General features: G+C 44.4%; 1 protein-coding gene and 1 long non-coding RNA gene across 3 annotated transcripts in view; both read left to right on the top strand.

Moving 5' to 3' along the window:
* Positions 1-14,765, top strand: part of LOC689316 (hypothetical protein) — a 67,804-nt gene that overhangs the window by 26,040 nt on the left and 26,999 nt on the right.
* LOC139441155 (uncharacterized) lies at positions 6,661-7,283 on the top strand. Its single transcript, NM_001436249.1, has one exon. The coding sequence runs from the start codon at positions 6,768-6,770 to the stop codon at positions 6,999-7,001; it is 234 nt and encodes a 77-aa protein (NP_001423178.1). The 5' UTR covers positions 6,661-6,767; the 3' UTR covers positions 7,002-7,283.

The raw sequence follows: 14,765 nt of genomic DNA, 5'->3' as shown, positions 1-14,765 counted from the left end.
CTAACTTCTACCATCTTTCTACCTCCGTCACATAGATTCCCTGAAGCCTGAGGGGAAGGATGCTATGATGAAGACATCCCATTTAGGGCTGAATGCCCCACGATCCCTCATGCTCTGCACGCTGTCTAGTTGTTAATGTTAATTAATGCCCATCTACTTCAAAAAGAAGCCTCTGGTGAGGGTTAAGCTATGCTCTGATCTATGGATATAGTGATATATCATTAGATGTTTTATTGCTATGTTCACTTAACAGAATAGTATTAGTAGGTTTTACCCTAGGTCCATGACCTATCTATCTAGTCCTGGTTCTTGGCCTCATGAAGTGTCAAGGTCCATTTCATACAGCAGGTTTTAGTCTAGTAGAAAATGGTTAATTATTCACCTGATATCCACGCCATTATTAGATTAAAGACCATATTTTGCAGACAGGTTGAATATGCGTGGCCCAGTTCAACTTGAGGTCCAAGTTGAACTTCCTCCAGGACATCTTGAATGAGACTCACAGAGACAGTGATCGATGCAAAAGCAAGAGGAGTTTAATTCCGACATGTCGGGGTCCTCCCACTTCAAGGGGTAATGACCCCGAGCAGACTCTGACAGGGAATTATATACCTTGCAAACAATTGGGGCAGAATTCAAACAATTGGTAACTAGGAAGGGTATTATTGATGGGGCAAAGTGACCCCCAAGCTGACTAATGATCAGTGGACCGTTCCGGACTTTCCAGGGGGACGGTTGGGAGTCAAGGGGAGGTTAGTTGGGAGTTACAGGTAGCTTTCTTTGACAGTTTGGTTTGCAGTTGCTCCGGGAACTAACTACTCCCTGGAAGGGAAGGGTCTTTGTACTTGGAGGTTTGTGGTGGAACTCTCCCACTGGCCTTAGATTGACCCCAACTCTGACTCTTTCAGAACTACTAGATGTGGCCTTGTTGGTGTAGATGTGGCTTTGTTGGAGGAAGTGTGTCACTGTTGAGGTGGGCTTTGAGACCCTCTTCCTAGCTTCCTGAAAGTCTGTATTCTCTTAGACGCCTTCAGAACAAGATATAGAACTCTCAGCTCCTCCAGTGCCATGCCTGCCTGGACACTGCCATGCTTCCTGCCATGATGATAGTGGACTGAACTTCTGAACCTGTAAGCCATGGTGTCTTTTATAAGAGTTGCCATGGTCATGGCATCTTTTCACAGCAATGAAATCCTAAGACAGAAGTTGGTACCAGGGTCTGGGGTATTGCTGTAATAGGCCTATAATATTGCTGTCATATTTTCATTTGGAGGAATGTGGATTTTGGGACTTTGGATTTGGGATGCAGTGGAATGCTTTTAAGCGGGGCTTAATGAGCCATCCTAATAGGAGTATAAAAGACATTGGTATTGGGGTGATTTGAACTGTGCAGACCTGGCCCAAGAGGTTTCAGTGGAAAAGAATTTCAGTATGTGGCCTAGAGACTATTTTAAGATATTTTGGTGAAGAATGTGGCTGCTCTTTGTCTTTGTCTGAAGAGTCTGCTTGAGGCTAAGGTGAAGATAGTTAGATTTAATTGCTTTGACAAAAGAAACCTTAAAACAGCCAGGTATAAATTCTGTTATGTAGTTACTAAAATTCACTCTTAGGAAGAGTGTTTGATGAAAAGGAGCAAGCTTTGACGGAAAAATACAAACACGTCTGATTCAGGAACAGAGGGGGACACGTGAAGGCAGAGCACGCAGACATGTTAATAAATGCATTAAAAAGAACATAGGGGCACCAGGAAGTAGAATGGACCTGAATCCTTTGTTCTAGGAGACTCTCAGATTAAGGGAGTGGTCACCCGGAAGCAAGACCCCACCCTGCTAAGTTTATTGTTTATGCTTTTGTAGTGGAACTAGGGACTTGGGTGTTATTTTCATTTAGACTTTTAATCTAAAATGAACTACAGTCCAGACGTGGAGGGCACAAGTGTGATCCAGACCTTGAGGCTGGAAGACACAGACTTTTGATCCTGCTCTTGAGGATCAGTGGCCATGAAAAGCTAAAGCCCAGCTAGTGGTCCATACCTTTAATCCCAGCATTCAGGAAAGAGTGAGCCCTGCAGATCTGAGTTCAAGGTCAGCCTACAGAGCAGGTTCCAGGACAGCCAAGCTTAGGCGGTGAAGAAGTTGGAAAACAGACAGCTGATTATAATGTAATAGAACAAGGGGGGCACGTTCCAACTCCAGTAAGCAGCAGAACTCAGTAAGTAATCAGGGCCATGTGGCTCTGGTTTTAGAATCAAGAGCAGAAAGAGACTACAGAGACAGTTAATGATGCCGGTCAGCTGGAGCTAAGAAATTAGCAGTGATTAAAAAAGAGACCAGCATCACTGAGGCGAAATCTTCTGGGAGGTGATTTCTGAGAGCACGGAGAAGCTGTGTTCTAGAGATTGCCAAGGTTGTATCTCCTGCAGCAGCAGGACCTGGTAATGTGTAAGCATTACCCAGGTGCTATAGGTTTTGAAGGCATGAAGGGGTCGTGGAGACCAGCTGAGGCTGGGCACTGTGAGAGGCCAGGGAAGGCCATTGGTAAAAGTACAGACTGGGTTGCAGTTGATGGCCCAGGATTGAAACGGTCAGGCAAAGGAGTGGAGGCTTGGCAACATGAAGTGAGCCTCTGAGAGGCGATCGGCGAAGCCTAGCTGTGACGGGAAACCGCTTCATGCTAGAGATGCCAGAGCTGTGGGATACCTGCTGAGGAAGGCTGCTAACAGGGAGTGCAGCCAGCCTCAGAGAAGGAAGTGGGCCGCAGTTAACAAGGCAGAAAGGAGATCTGAAGAGCATTGACAGCAGCCATGGAGATGCAGAGTTTGGAGTTTGGCTGGGTGGGTTTTGGTGCTTTTATCCAGGATTTCCCTTCTATGATGTTTTGGGATGGCATGTATATCCTGTGACTTTGGAGGTACGTGATTGGCTTTTTTATTTTGATTTTATAGGGAATTAGAATTAAGCAATTGGATGGATCTCAGAAGAGACTTTGAACTTTTAAACATTGTTGAGACTGTGGGGACATTTGAAGGTTTTTTAAAATTGAACTGATCATTCAGTTAATTTGCTTATACAGTGATTGGATGATTTGACTTTTTTAGTGTTTAGTTTTTGAAGGTTCCTTATAAATTCTAGATCAAAATCTCTGACGTGAAATTAAAGGTGGAGAGAAAGACAGAGAGGCTAGGAAGATGTGGGCTTGCCCTGCAACCATGAGGCCATGAATATGATCCTCAAAATTCATGTAAAACAGCAGAATATGGCAGAACACCATTGTACCTGAGAACAGCTGGAACTTGTTAGCCAGCCAGCTTAGCCTACTTGGCAAGTTCCAGGCCAGTGAGGGAGCGTGCCTCAAAACTGAAACCCTCTGCTGGCTTTCACACATGTATCTTCATAAACACAGACACAGACAGACAGACAGACAGACAGACAGACAGACAGACAGACACACACACACACACACACACACACACACGCACGCACACACGCACGCACGCACGCACGCACCAGAGCCAATTATGGGGATACAAGATGGAAAAGGAATCCTGTGCTCAGGACCTGGTTGAAGACTCTTGTCAGCTGACAATCAGAAGCCCAGTAAAATTAACATTTAATCACACCCTTCTGTCTTCCCAGATACAAACTGCAATCTTCTGGGAACCTCATCCAGAAAGCTTCTTTACAACCAATGACCCATATCCTGCCCACCCTCGTCCCCACCCTGATATCCTAGCACCTTCCAGCTCTAGCTACTGTCCAGGGTACCCCTTCTCAATGGCCCCAGCTCCTACAGCTTCCAGCTTTATCACGTTCTCTGGGCCTATTCCTCGTCCTTTACAGAACGATGTAACTCTGCCTCCACATGAGGACAAACTCAGATCAGGCTTCCATCCAAACCAGCCTTGTGACTGTCCACTGCCAGTCCTCTAACTATTTTAAATGCTTTGTAAAGTGTGGGGTGGGGTGGGGTGGGGGGACTTCTTAACAGCCTTTTCAGATGTCAGTCACGCCCAACAGAGCAGCCTGTGTTTACTGTGTCTTCTTTGAGAAGCCCACAGCCATGGTCTCTAGCATGTCTTGCTTTTCCTCTCAAGTGCCTCTCTTTCTTTTAACACTCATGCTTTTCTTTTTAATCATGCAATAATGTAATTTATTTGGGAGTTACCTTTTATCTCTAGAATTATAGAATTATATCTTCTGAGACTTGGTATCTGTTTTCTATTCTTTTTCTTTATTGGATATTTTTTAAATTTATATTTCAAATGTTATTCCCTTTTCTGGTTTCCCATCCATAAACCCCCTATCCCATCCCCCTCCCCCTTCTATGAGGGCGTTCCCATCCCCAACCAACCCCCTTTCCCACCCTGACATTCCCCTACACTGGGGGCAGGGTGTCCAGCCTTGGCAGTTACCAAGGGCTTCTCCTCCCATTAGTGCCCAACATTGCCATTCTCTGCTACATATGCAGCTGGAGCCATGGGTCACTCCATGTGTACTCTTTGGGTAGTGGTTTAGTCCCTGGGAGCTCTGGTTAGTTGGTATTCTTGTTCTTATGGGGTTGCAAACCCCTTCAGCTCCTTCAAACCTTTCTCTAACTCCTCCAATGGGGACCCCATTCTTGGTTCAATGGTTGGCTGCTAGCATCAGCCTCTGTGTTTGTCATGCTCTGGCAGAGCCTCTCAGGAGACAGCTATACCAGGCTCCTGTCAGCATGCACTTCTTGGCTTTATCAATATTGTCTAGGTTTGGTGGCTATATATATATATATATATATATATATATATATATATATATATATATATATATATAGGCTGGATCCCCAGGTGGGGCAGGCTCTGAATGGCCACTCCTTCAGTCTCTGCTCCAAACTTTGCCTCCATATCTCCTCCTATGAATTTTTTTGTTCCCCCTTTTAAGAAGGACTGACACTTTGGTCATCCTTCTTGAGCTTCATGTGGTCTGTGGATTGTATCTTGGGTAATTCAAGCATTTGGGCTAATATCCACTTATCAGTGAGTGCATACCATGTGTGTTGTTTGTGACTGGGTTACCTCACTCAGGATGATATTTTCCAGTTCCAACCATTTGCCTATGAATTTCATGAAGTCATTGTTTTTGATAGCTGAGTAATATTCCGTTGTGTAGATGTACCACATTTTCTGTATCCATTCCTCTGTTGAAGGACATCTGGGTTCTTTCCAGCTTCTGGCTATTATAAATAAGGCTGCTAGGAACATAGTGGAGCATGTGTCCTTGTTATATATTGGAGCCATTTGGGTATATGCCCAAGAGAGGTCCTCAGGTACCTAGCTGGGTCCTCAGGTAGTACTATATACAATTTTCTGAGGAACCTCCAGATTGATTTCCAGAGTGTTTATACCAGATTGCAACGCCCATAGGTGTGCAGGTTCATTAAAATCTGTGTTTACAATGTCTTTTAATATACTGTACTTGGTCACGCTAGTTGATACTAAGATTCTGCTCTGTAGTGAAGGATTTGGCTTTGCCCAAATTTGAGGTCTCTACGAGATTAAGAGTGCCCCAGGCTGCTGTGGGCTAGTCTTAGAGCTGTGTATCCGTCCTTGCTGCTGCTGATAGTTGACTGGCAGATAGAGCCATAAGTTCAACTGATTCAGAAAAACCAGATTTGTATTGGTATCGCCAATCCCAGTACATATACCCTTGCTACTGTCTTCACTCTAGCTTTCTGTAACAGAAATGTTTTATATATATATGTATGTATATATATATATATGTATGTATATATATACACATATATATGCATGTTATATAGAAATATATTTATACTTATAAATATATAACATGTAAACATAAATGTATGTAGTATAATTATTACATATAAATATATACATGCACACACACCCCTGCTCTGATTGGCCTAATCAGCCCACAAGGGCAGTAGGAGCAGAGACATCAAATGGGGGTTCAGAAGCCCTGTGAATGACCACACTGGGACCACTTGTCAGTTGATCAACTTTACTTAGGGTGAATGAAGGCTTATAAAGTTTTAGGGGACTGAGGATAGGGACATCTGGGATGGGTAAAGGTCATTGGCTGGTGGGGGCTTAGGATACCTGGACTGCCTCATTAGATGGGGAAGCATTTCAGGAATCTCAGGTACTGGCTGAACAGGTTTTATCAAGGGAAAGGAAATTGATCCTATGAGCTAATTGAGACTACCTGACATCCTCAGGTAGAGGTGAGTTTGGGGCCTTAAAATTCCCTGGACAAGGTCAGAGGAGAAGAAGCCCTGCTAACCAAAGGGAGTCTCCCATATTGTGCCAAGCTCGGGACTCTGTGGTTGTGGTAGACTGCGCCCTTAATTAGCAGAGTTTTCCCACAATAATGGATCACTTTTGAAACTAAACACAATTATTGAATCATCCTTCTAATTTTTTCTCCCCATAAACATAAACCTTCTGGTCCTGGTAAGCACCTAAGGCACTTGCCATGGGGCATCAGTAGAAGCACAAAGTGGTAGGAGGTATTTGATAGCCAGCCTCGCCTGGTATTTACATATAGTAATCTGTTCCCAGAGTAACAGTGGTTAACACCCTAGAGTAAACGCTTTTTCTGTGCACTGAGTCTTAGAGTTTGGGGTTAGGTACATCTCTGATGTCACCCAGCTCCAAGATTCCGTGAGCTTTGTTTCCATGCCGCTCTGTTCCAGAGACATTTATAGGCAGCTGCCCTGCCCTGCCTTGAGCCTCATCAATCCCACTTGGCCACACTTACAAGAGGGGTGGAATGGGTAGCTTAATAAAGAATGCAAGCTTCAAAGCTAGAGATGGTGTATGCCTCCGGAAGGCCCTTGTGAACAACTCCGGAGAGGAAAAGAGGACCAGGCTTCACATCCGAAAACTACAGAAAGCTCTACTCCTCCGCATAAGAGAGATCGAGAAGGAGAGGATAATGCTGAAGTTGTTTTTGGTGAAGCTTCAAAAGACTAGTGGGTATTTTCCTCAAGGAAAATTATGGTGACATTTGCAACTGCAGGTGAAAGATTCATCTTAAAGCTTCAAATCCAAAGACACCGAGTCTCTTTTTTTCTCCATATAACCAAAGAAAGCAGTAAAAATGCAATTGGAAGCCAAAAGTAAGACTTTAAATGAGGACATGAATGAAAGAATCCACCCATATCTGTCCCACAACGCAAAATAAGCATTAGCTTTTTGCGTGAGTTTCTTTACATCTCAAAGTGGTAACACGCAATGTACACATTATTTTTTTCCATCTCTATTAAATTGGGTATTTTCTTATTTACATTTCAACTGTTATTCCTTTTCCCAGTTTCCAGGCCAACATTGCCCTAACCCCTTCCCCTCCCCTTCTCTATGGGTGTTCCCCTCCCCATCCTCCCCCCATTGCCGCCCTCCCCCCAACAGTCTAGTTCACTGGGGGTTCAGTCTTAGCAGGACCCAGGGCTTCCCCTTCCACTGGTGCTCTTACTAGGATATTCATTGCTACCTATGAGGTCAGAGTCCAGGGTCAGTCCATGTATAGTCTTTAGGTAGTGGCTTAGTCCCTGGAAGCTCTGGTTGCTTGGCATTGTTGTACATATGGGCTCTCGAGCCCCTTCAAGCTCTTCCAGTTCTTTCTCTGATTCCTTCAACGGGGGTCCTATTCTCAGTTCAGTGGTTTGCTGCTGGCATTCGCCTCTGTATTTGCTGTATTCTGGCTGTGTCTCTCAGGAGCGATCTACATCCGGCTCCTGTCGGTCTGCACTTCTTTGCTTCATCCATCTTGTCTAATTGGGTGGCTGTATATGTATGGGCCACATGTGGGGCAGGCTCTGAATGGGTGTTCCTTCTGCCTCTGTTCTACACTTTGCCTCCCAAGGGTATTCATGTTCCCCTTTTAAAGAAGGAGTGAAGCACTCTAATTTTGGTCATCCATCTTGAGTTTCATGTGTTCTGTGCATCTAGGGTAATTCGAGCATTTGGGCTAATATCCACTTATCAATGAGTACATACCATGTGTGTTTTTCTATGATTGAGTTACCTCACTCAGGATGATATTTTCCAGTTCCACCCATTTGCCTATGAATTTCACAAAGTCATTGTTTTTGATAACTGAGTAATACTCCATTGTGTAGAGTTACCACATATTCTGTATCCATTCCTCTGTTGAAGGGCATCTGGGTTCTTTCCAGCTCTTGGCTATTGTAAATAAGGCTGCTATGAACATAGTGGAACATGTGTCTTTGTTATATGTTGGGGCATCTTTTGGGTATATGCCCAAGAGAGGTATAGCTAGTTCAATGTCCAATTTTCTGAGGAACCTCCAGACTGATTTCCAGAATGGTTGTACCTGTCTGCAATCCCTCCAAAAATGAAGGAGTTTTCCTCTTTCTCCACATCCTCGCCAGCATCTGCTGTCCCCTGAATTTTTGATCTTAGCCATTCTGACTGGTGTGAGGTGGAATCTCAGGGTTGTTTTGATTTGCATTTCCCTTATGACTAAAGATGTTGAAGATTTCTTTCAGTGCTTCTCAGCCATTCGGCATTCCTCAGCTGTGAATTCTGTGTTTAGCTCTGAACCCCATTTTTTAATAGGGTTATTTGTTTCCCTGCGGTCTAACTTCTTGAGTTCTTTGTATATTTTGGATATAAGGCCAATTATATAACCAATCTGTTGTAGGATTGGTAAAGATCTTTTCCCAATCTGTTGGTTGCCGTTTTGCCCTAACAACAGTGTCCTTTGCCTTACAGAAACTTTGTAGTTTTATGAGATCCCATTTGTCAATTCTTAATCTTAAGAGCATAAGCCATTGGTGTTTTGTTCAGGAAATTTTCTCCAGTGCGCATGTGTTCGAGATTCTTCCCCACTTTTTCTTCTATTAGTTTGAGTGTATGCCTTGAGCTTTAGTAAGGTTTCTTTTATGTATGTAGGTGCCCTTGTATTTGGAGCATAGATATTTAGGATTGAGAGTTCATCTTGGTGGATTTTTCCTTTGATGAATATGAAGTATCCTACCTTATCTTTTTTGATGACTTTTGGTTGAAAATCGATTTTATTTGATATTAGAATGGCTACTCCAGCTTGGTTCTTCAGTCCATTTACTTGGAAAGTTTTTTCCCCAGCCTTTCACTCTGAGGTAGTGTCTGTCTTTGTCTCTGAGCTGTGTTTCCTGTAATCAGCAGAATGCAGGGTCCTCATTGCGTATCCAGTTTGTTAATCTATGTCTTTTTATTGGGGAATTGAGTCCATTGATGGTCAGAGATATTAAGGAATAGTGATTCTTGCTTCCTGTTATATTCATATTTGGAGGTGAGGTTATGCTTGTGTGCTTGTCTTCTCTTTGTTTTGTTGCAAAACGATTAGTTTCTTGCTTTTTCTAGTGTGTAGCTTGCCTCCTTGTGCTGGGCTTTGCCATTTATTATCCTTTGTAGGGCTGGATTTGTAGAAAGATATTGTGTTAATTTGGTTTTGTCATGGAATATCTTGGTTTCTCCATCTATGTTAATTGAGAGTTTTGCTGGATACAGTAACCTGGGCTGGCATTTGTGTTCTCTTAGGGTCTGTATGACATCTGTCCAGGATGTTCTGGCTTTTCATAGTCTCTGGTGAGAAGTCTGGTATAATTCTGATAGGTCTGCCTTTATATGTTATTTGACCTTTTTCCCTTACTGCTTTTAATATTCTTTCTTTGTTTTGTGCATTTTGTGTTTTGACTATTATGTAACGGGAAGAGTTTCTTTTCTGGTCCAATCTATTTGGAGTTCTGTAGGCTTCTTGTATGCTTATGGGCATCTCTTTCTTTAGGTTAGGGAAGTTTTCTTCTATGATTTTGTTGAAGATATTTACTGGTCCTTTGAGCTGGGAGTCTTCACTCTCTTCTATACCTATTATCCTTAGGTTTGATCTTCTCATTGTGTCCTGGATTTCCTGTATATTTTGGGCCAGTAGCTTTTTACGTTTTACATTATCTTTGACAGTTGTGTCGATGATTTCTATGAAATCTTCTGCTCCTGAGATTCTCTCTTCTATCTCTTGTATTCTGTTGGCGATGCTTGTAGACAGCTCCTTGTCTCTTCCTTTAGTTTTCTATATCCAGGGTTGTCTCCCTTTGTGCTTTCTTTATTGCTTCTATTTCCATTTTTAATTCCTTCAACTGTTTGATTGTGTTTTCCTGGAATTCTTTCAGGGATTTTTGTGTTTCCTCTCTATAGTCTTCTACTTGTTTATTTGTGTTTTCCTGCATTTCTCTAAGGGAGTTCTTCATGTCTTTTTTGAAGTCCTCCATCATCATGATCAATTGTGATTTTAAATCTAGATCTTGCTTTTCTGGCATGTTTGGATATTCAGTGTTTGCTTTGGTGGGAGAATTGGGCTCTGATGATGCCATGTAGTCTTGGTTTCTGTTGCTTGGGTTCCTGCACTTGCCTCTCGTCATCAGGTTGTCTCTGGTGTTACCTTGTTCTGCTATTTCTGACATTGGCTAGCCTGTCCTATAGGCCTTTGTGTCAGGAGTGCTATAGACCTGTTTTCCTGTTTTCTTTCAGCCAGTTATGGGAGCAGAGTGTTCAGCTTTCAGGCTTGTAGTCATTCCTGTCTACTGGTCTTCAGCTGTTCCTTTGGGCGTGTGTCCTGAGTCCACCAGGCAGGTGACTTGGAGCAGAAAAGTTGTTCTTACCTCAGTTTTCAGGCCTGAAGTCACTCCTTGAGCTGCATTTCAGCACTCCATGAGGGCAGCAGTACACAGGGGGCCCAGATGGCATTAGGCATTTTCCTCTAGAGTCAGAAACGTGGGAAGAGAGTAGTCTCCTCTGGCTTCCCAGGCATATCTGCCCCTCTGATGGTCTAGCTCTCTCTCCCACAGGATTTGGGTGCAGGAAACTGTTTGACCAGGTCCCTTCAGATCTGGTCACAGTCTGGACCTCAACGCTCCTGCGGCTTGAGTGCCCCTATCTTCCTGTTCCTAGAGGCCCTATTCATTTTCCTCTTTGGCCAGGGATATGGGCAAGAGTGGTCAGTACTGGCAGTCTCTCCTACCCTGCAGTCTCAGGAGTGCCCACCTGTCTGAGCGATGAGCTCTCTCTTCCACGGGGTTTGGGAGCAGGGATCTGTGGGCCGGGATCCCACATTATATTTTTTAATTGCATTTTATTTACATTTTAAATGTTATTCCATTTCCTGGTTTTCCCTCCATAAACCTGCTATCCCACTCTCACTCCTCTTTCCCTCTCACCTCCCTGCCCTGATATTCCTTTACACTGGGGCATCGAGCCTTGACAGGACCAAGGGCCTCTCCTCCCACTGATACCCAACAAGTCCTATCCTCTGCTACATGTGCGGATGGAGCCCTAGGTCCATTCCTGTGTACTCTTGGGATGGTGGTTTAGTCCCTGGGAGCTCTGGGGGGTCTGGTTTGTTGCAAACCCCTTTAGCTACTTCAGTCTTTTCTGTAACTCCTCCAATGGGGACCCTTTTCTCAGTTGGCTGAGAACAGGTTGGCTGTGAGCATCTCCCTATGTATTTGTCAGGCTCTGCCAGAGCCTCTCGGGAGACAGCTATATCAGGCTCCTGTCAGCAAGCACTTTTTGGCATCCACAATAGTGTCAGTGTTTGGAGTCTGTATATAGGATGCATCCCCATGTGTGGTAGTCTCTCGATGGCCTTTCAGTCTCCGTTCCATACTTTGTCTCTGTATTTCCTCCTGTGAGTGTATGTTTTTTTCACCTTTCTTTTTTTTTTTTTTTTTTTCCGGAGCTGGCGACCGAACCCAGGGCCTTGTGCTTCCTAGGCAAGCGCTCTACCACTGAGCTAAATCCCCAACCCCTTTTTTCACCTTTCTAAGAAGGTCTGAAGCATCTACATTTTGGTTTTCCTTCTTCTTGAGCTTCCTGTGGTTTGTGAACTATATCTTAGGGATTCCAAGCTTTTGGGTTAATATCCGCTTATCAGTGAGTGCATAAGATTTATAATTGTAGGGGTTGGGGATTTAGCTCAGTGGTAGAGTGCTTGTCTAGGAAGCGCAAGGGCCTGGGTTTGGGCCTGAGCTCCCAGGGGAAAAAAATTATAATCGTAAATGCCATAAGCCAAGGTCTGGTTTGGTAGTGATTTTTTTTTTATTTTACTTTGCTTTGTTTTGCTGTGTGTATGTGTGTGCGTGTGTCTGTGTGTGTGTGTGTGTATGTGTGTGTGTGTCTGTGTCTGTGTGTGTCTGTGTCTGTGTGTGTGCTGTGTGTATGTGTGTGCGTGTGTCTGTGTGTGTGTGTGTGTGTCTGTGTCTGTGTGTGTGCTGTGTGTATATGTGTGTCTGTGTGTGTGTGTGCTGTGTGTATGTGTGTGCGTGTGTCTGTGTGTGTGTGTCTGTGTGTGTCTCTGTGTGTGTGTGTGTGTGTGTGTGTGTGTGTGTGTGTGTCAAATTTGAGACAGATCTCACTTTGTAACCAGCCTGGCTTTGCAACTCACTGTATAGCCCAGGTTGGCCCCAAATTTGTGACATTTCTCCTGAATCAGTCTCCAGAGTGCTGGATTTACAAATGTAAGCCACCATCCTGAATACAAGGCAGAATTTCATGGCATGATCTTAGCTGACTGGCTTGCCTAGTAGAGGAAGCCTGGAGAACATGTGACAAGGTTCTTATGTGAGTTGAGGCCCTCTGACACCTCCCCAGCCATTGGTAAGTCTTAGGGCAGGGACAGGTGGGATGAGTCAGCAGACGAGCACTTGTCGGTCTTCTAGAAAACCCAGGTCACAACCTCATAACATCTGTAACTCCAGCTCCATTGACCCTGACCTACACAAGCACATGTGTGCATATACATACATGCATGTTCACGAGTGCACCTGCGTGTGTGCACGGGCACACACACCTAGGTAAAATTAAAATATTAGTCACAACAATAAATCTTTAAAAAAAAAAACTAGAGCGAAACATAGTAAGATATGCTAACAGGTACACGGCTAGTTAGCAAACGCCAGCACTCATTGTTTGAAACCACCATCCCTGAAGTACACAAAGTTTCTGTGCAAAGTCCCAGGCCTTGCATGTGGATGTGGACATGGGCATGGGTCTCTCTCTGCTGCTGGTCACCCTCCTATGGGGAACCACATACACATTGTGCTTGTCACCTTCCGAGTGAGTGACCCCAAGGGCATGAAAGCCAGGTGCTGTTGGAGAAACTGTGTGCAGGTGGGGTATTCTCTGTGCGTCTGTGAAGGTAAATTCATGGGAGCGTGCAGTTTTAAGCAGCAGGAATCAGAGCTTGTGATGTTACAGGGAAGCAACCTCTGGTTTATCTTCCATCGTCAGCATCTGGACCACCTCAGTTGGTTATGGGCTCAGCCCCCCATTGCTGAACCCATACATCTGTGTGAGTTTGTCTTACATTTGTTGGGTATCAGTATCCCTGTTGAATGTCTAACCTTGTCCCGGCGAGGAAGGATTGGCCAGTGGAGAGCTATGCTGACTGGTCATGATGTCCTGAGCAAATGTATGGTCCTTGTTTGTACTGTGGCGGCATCACATGGGTGATAGAGTCTCTGTTAATCACCAGTATCTAGAAGCGTGGTGCGTTTTTATGGGTATGGGATCAGGTGCCCTCTGCATCTGCAAAACAAGTTAATTTAGTTGTATACCAAGTTGGCCCCTTGACCATAAGGCATTCACACATGGGCTTCTCATAGGGGAGACAATTTATTTTTAGAAAACGGAACTGGATCCAATATGTCACATAATGGCTGGCTGTACGGCTGTTGCCTTGTGACACTATCTGTTCTCTCAGCCACACATGGCAGCTGGGATACTCCAGCAGTAGCACTGCTGGCCTTTGGTGACCGTCTTCTGTGAATTGTGTGCTTTTAAAAGAACATCCCATAAGAAAGGAATTCCCCAAGAAAGGGCAGAGTATCATGGTAGAGACTGAAGTTGCAGGTCATGTGTGACCAGCAGAGGGGAACTGGCTACTCCCTAATAGTGCTGGGGTGCCGTCCAGTTGAGATTGGATTACTGTACGTCTGTAGTGCAGTAAGCATGAGAGAGTGGCAGCTGAGGATGCTTCTCCCCATAGCACTGGTCAGAGCTGCTGGTCCTAGGTGATCAGCTGGCAGCACAGGGACTCAGAGTGCCAAGTCCCTATCAGGGCCTCAGAAGAACCAGCAGCTTTTCTTCAAGGAAGTAGAGGGGAGAGGAAGTGCCAGGCTATTCCTTGGCTGTGGGAGGTAACATCAGAACTCTCTGTCCGTGAAATTGTATTTTGTTTCCAGCATGCTCATTAGAAATTACAGCATCGATGTTGGAGGCCCCCTTACTTATAGTGAATTTAAATATGGTACAGCCAAATCTTGCACACCATCCAGACAGTGGCCTGTGTGGTTTGAACTGACTCGGTTCTCTTTAAAAGCCCATACCAGTTTCTTTTGTTAGTGTCTAGGAGTACCTCTTATATCTGCTGGGCAGCTAAAGATGAGCCTTGATCGGACTCTGAGAGGTGCAAGGACTGTTCCATGGCTTTGATGTGATTTCAGGGTCGCTCCCAAAGGTGCACGTGCTACCATCTTGTTCTCCTATGTAGCAGTGTACAGGTGGTGATGACTTGGTGGAGCCTAAAAGAAGAAAGAGGCATGTAGGTAGAGGCCTGACCCTCCTAAATGAGTTAGCCATCTTGAGGGATCTGGCAGATCTCAGGGGACGGGATTAGATCCCAAGAGAAAGCCAGTTATAAAATTAATTCATCTTTCTTACTCAGTCTTATTTCTTCCCCCTTACACATCTGCCGTTCTGCACATGTTCATAA

The sequence above is a fragment of the Rattus norvegicus genome, chromosome 17 (genome assembly GCF_021556685.1).
Source record: "Rattus norvegicus strain SHRSP/BbbUtx chromosome 17, alternate assembly SHRSP_T2T, whole genome shotgun sequence".
In the NCBI taxonomy this organism is placed as follows: domain Eukaryota; kingdom Metazoa; phylum Chordata; class Mammalia; order Rodentia; family Muridae; genus Rattus; species Rattus norvegicus.
Note: the sequence above shows the minus strand (reverse complement) of the source record. Positions and strands in the feature narration are given on the sequence as shown.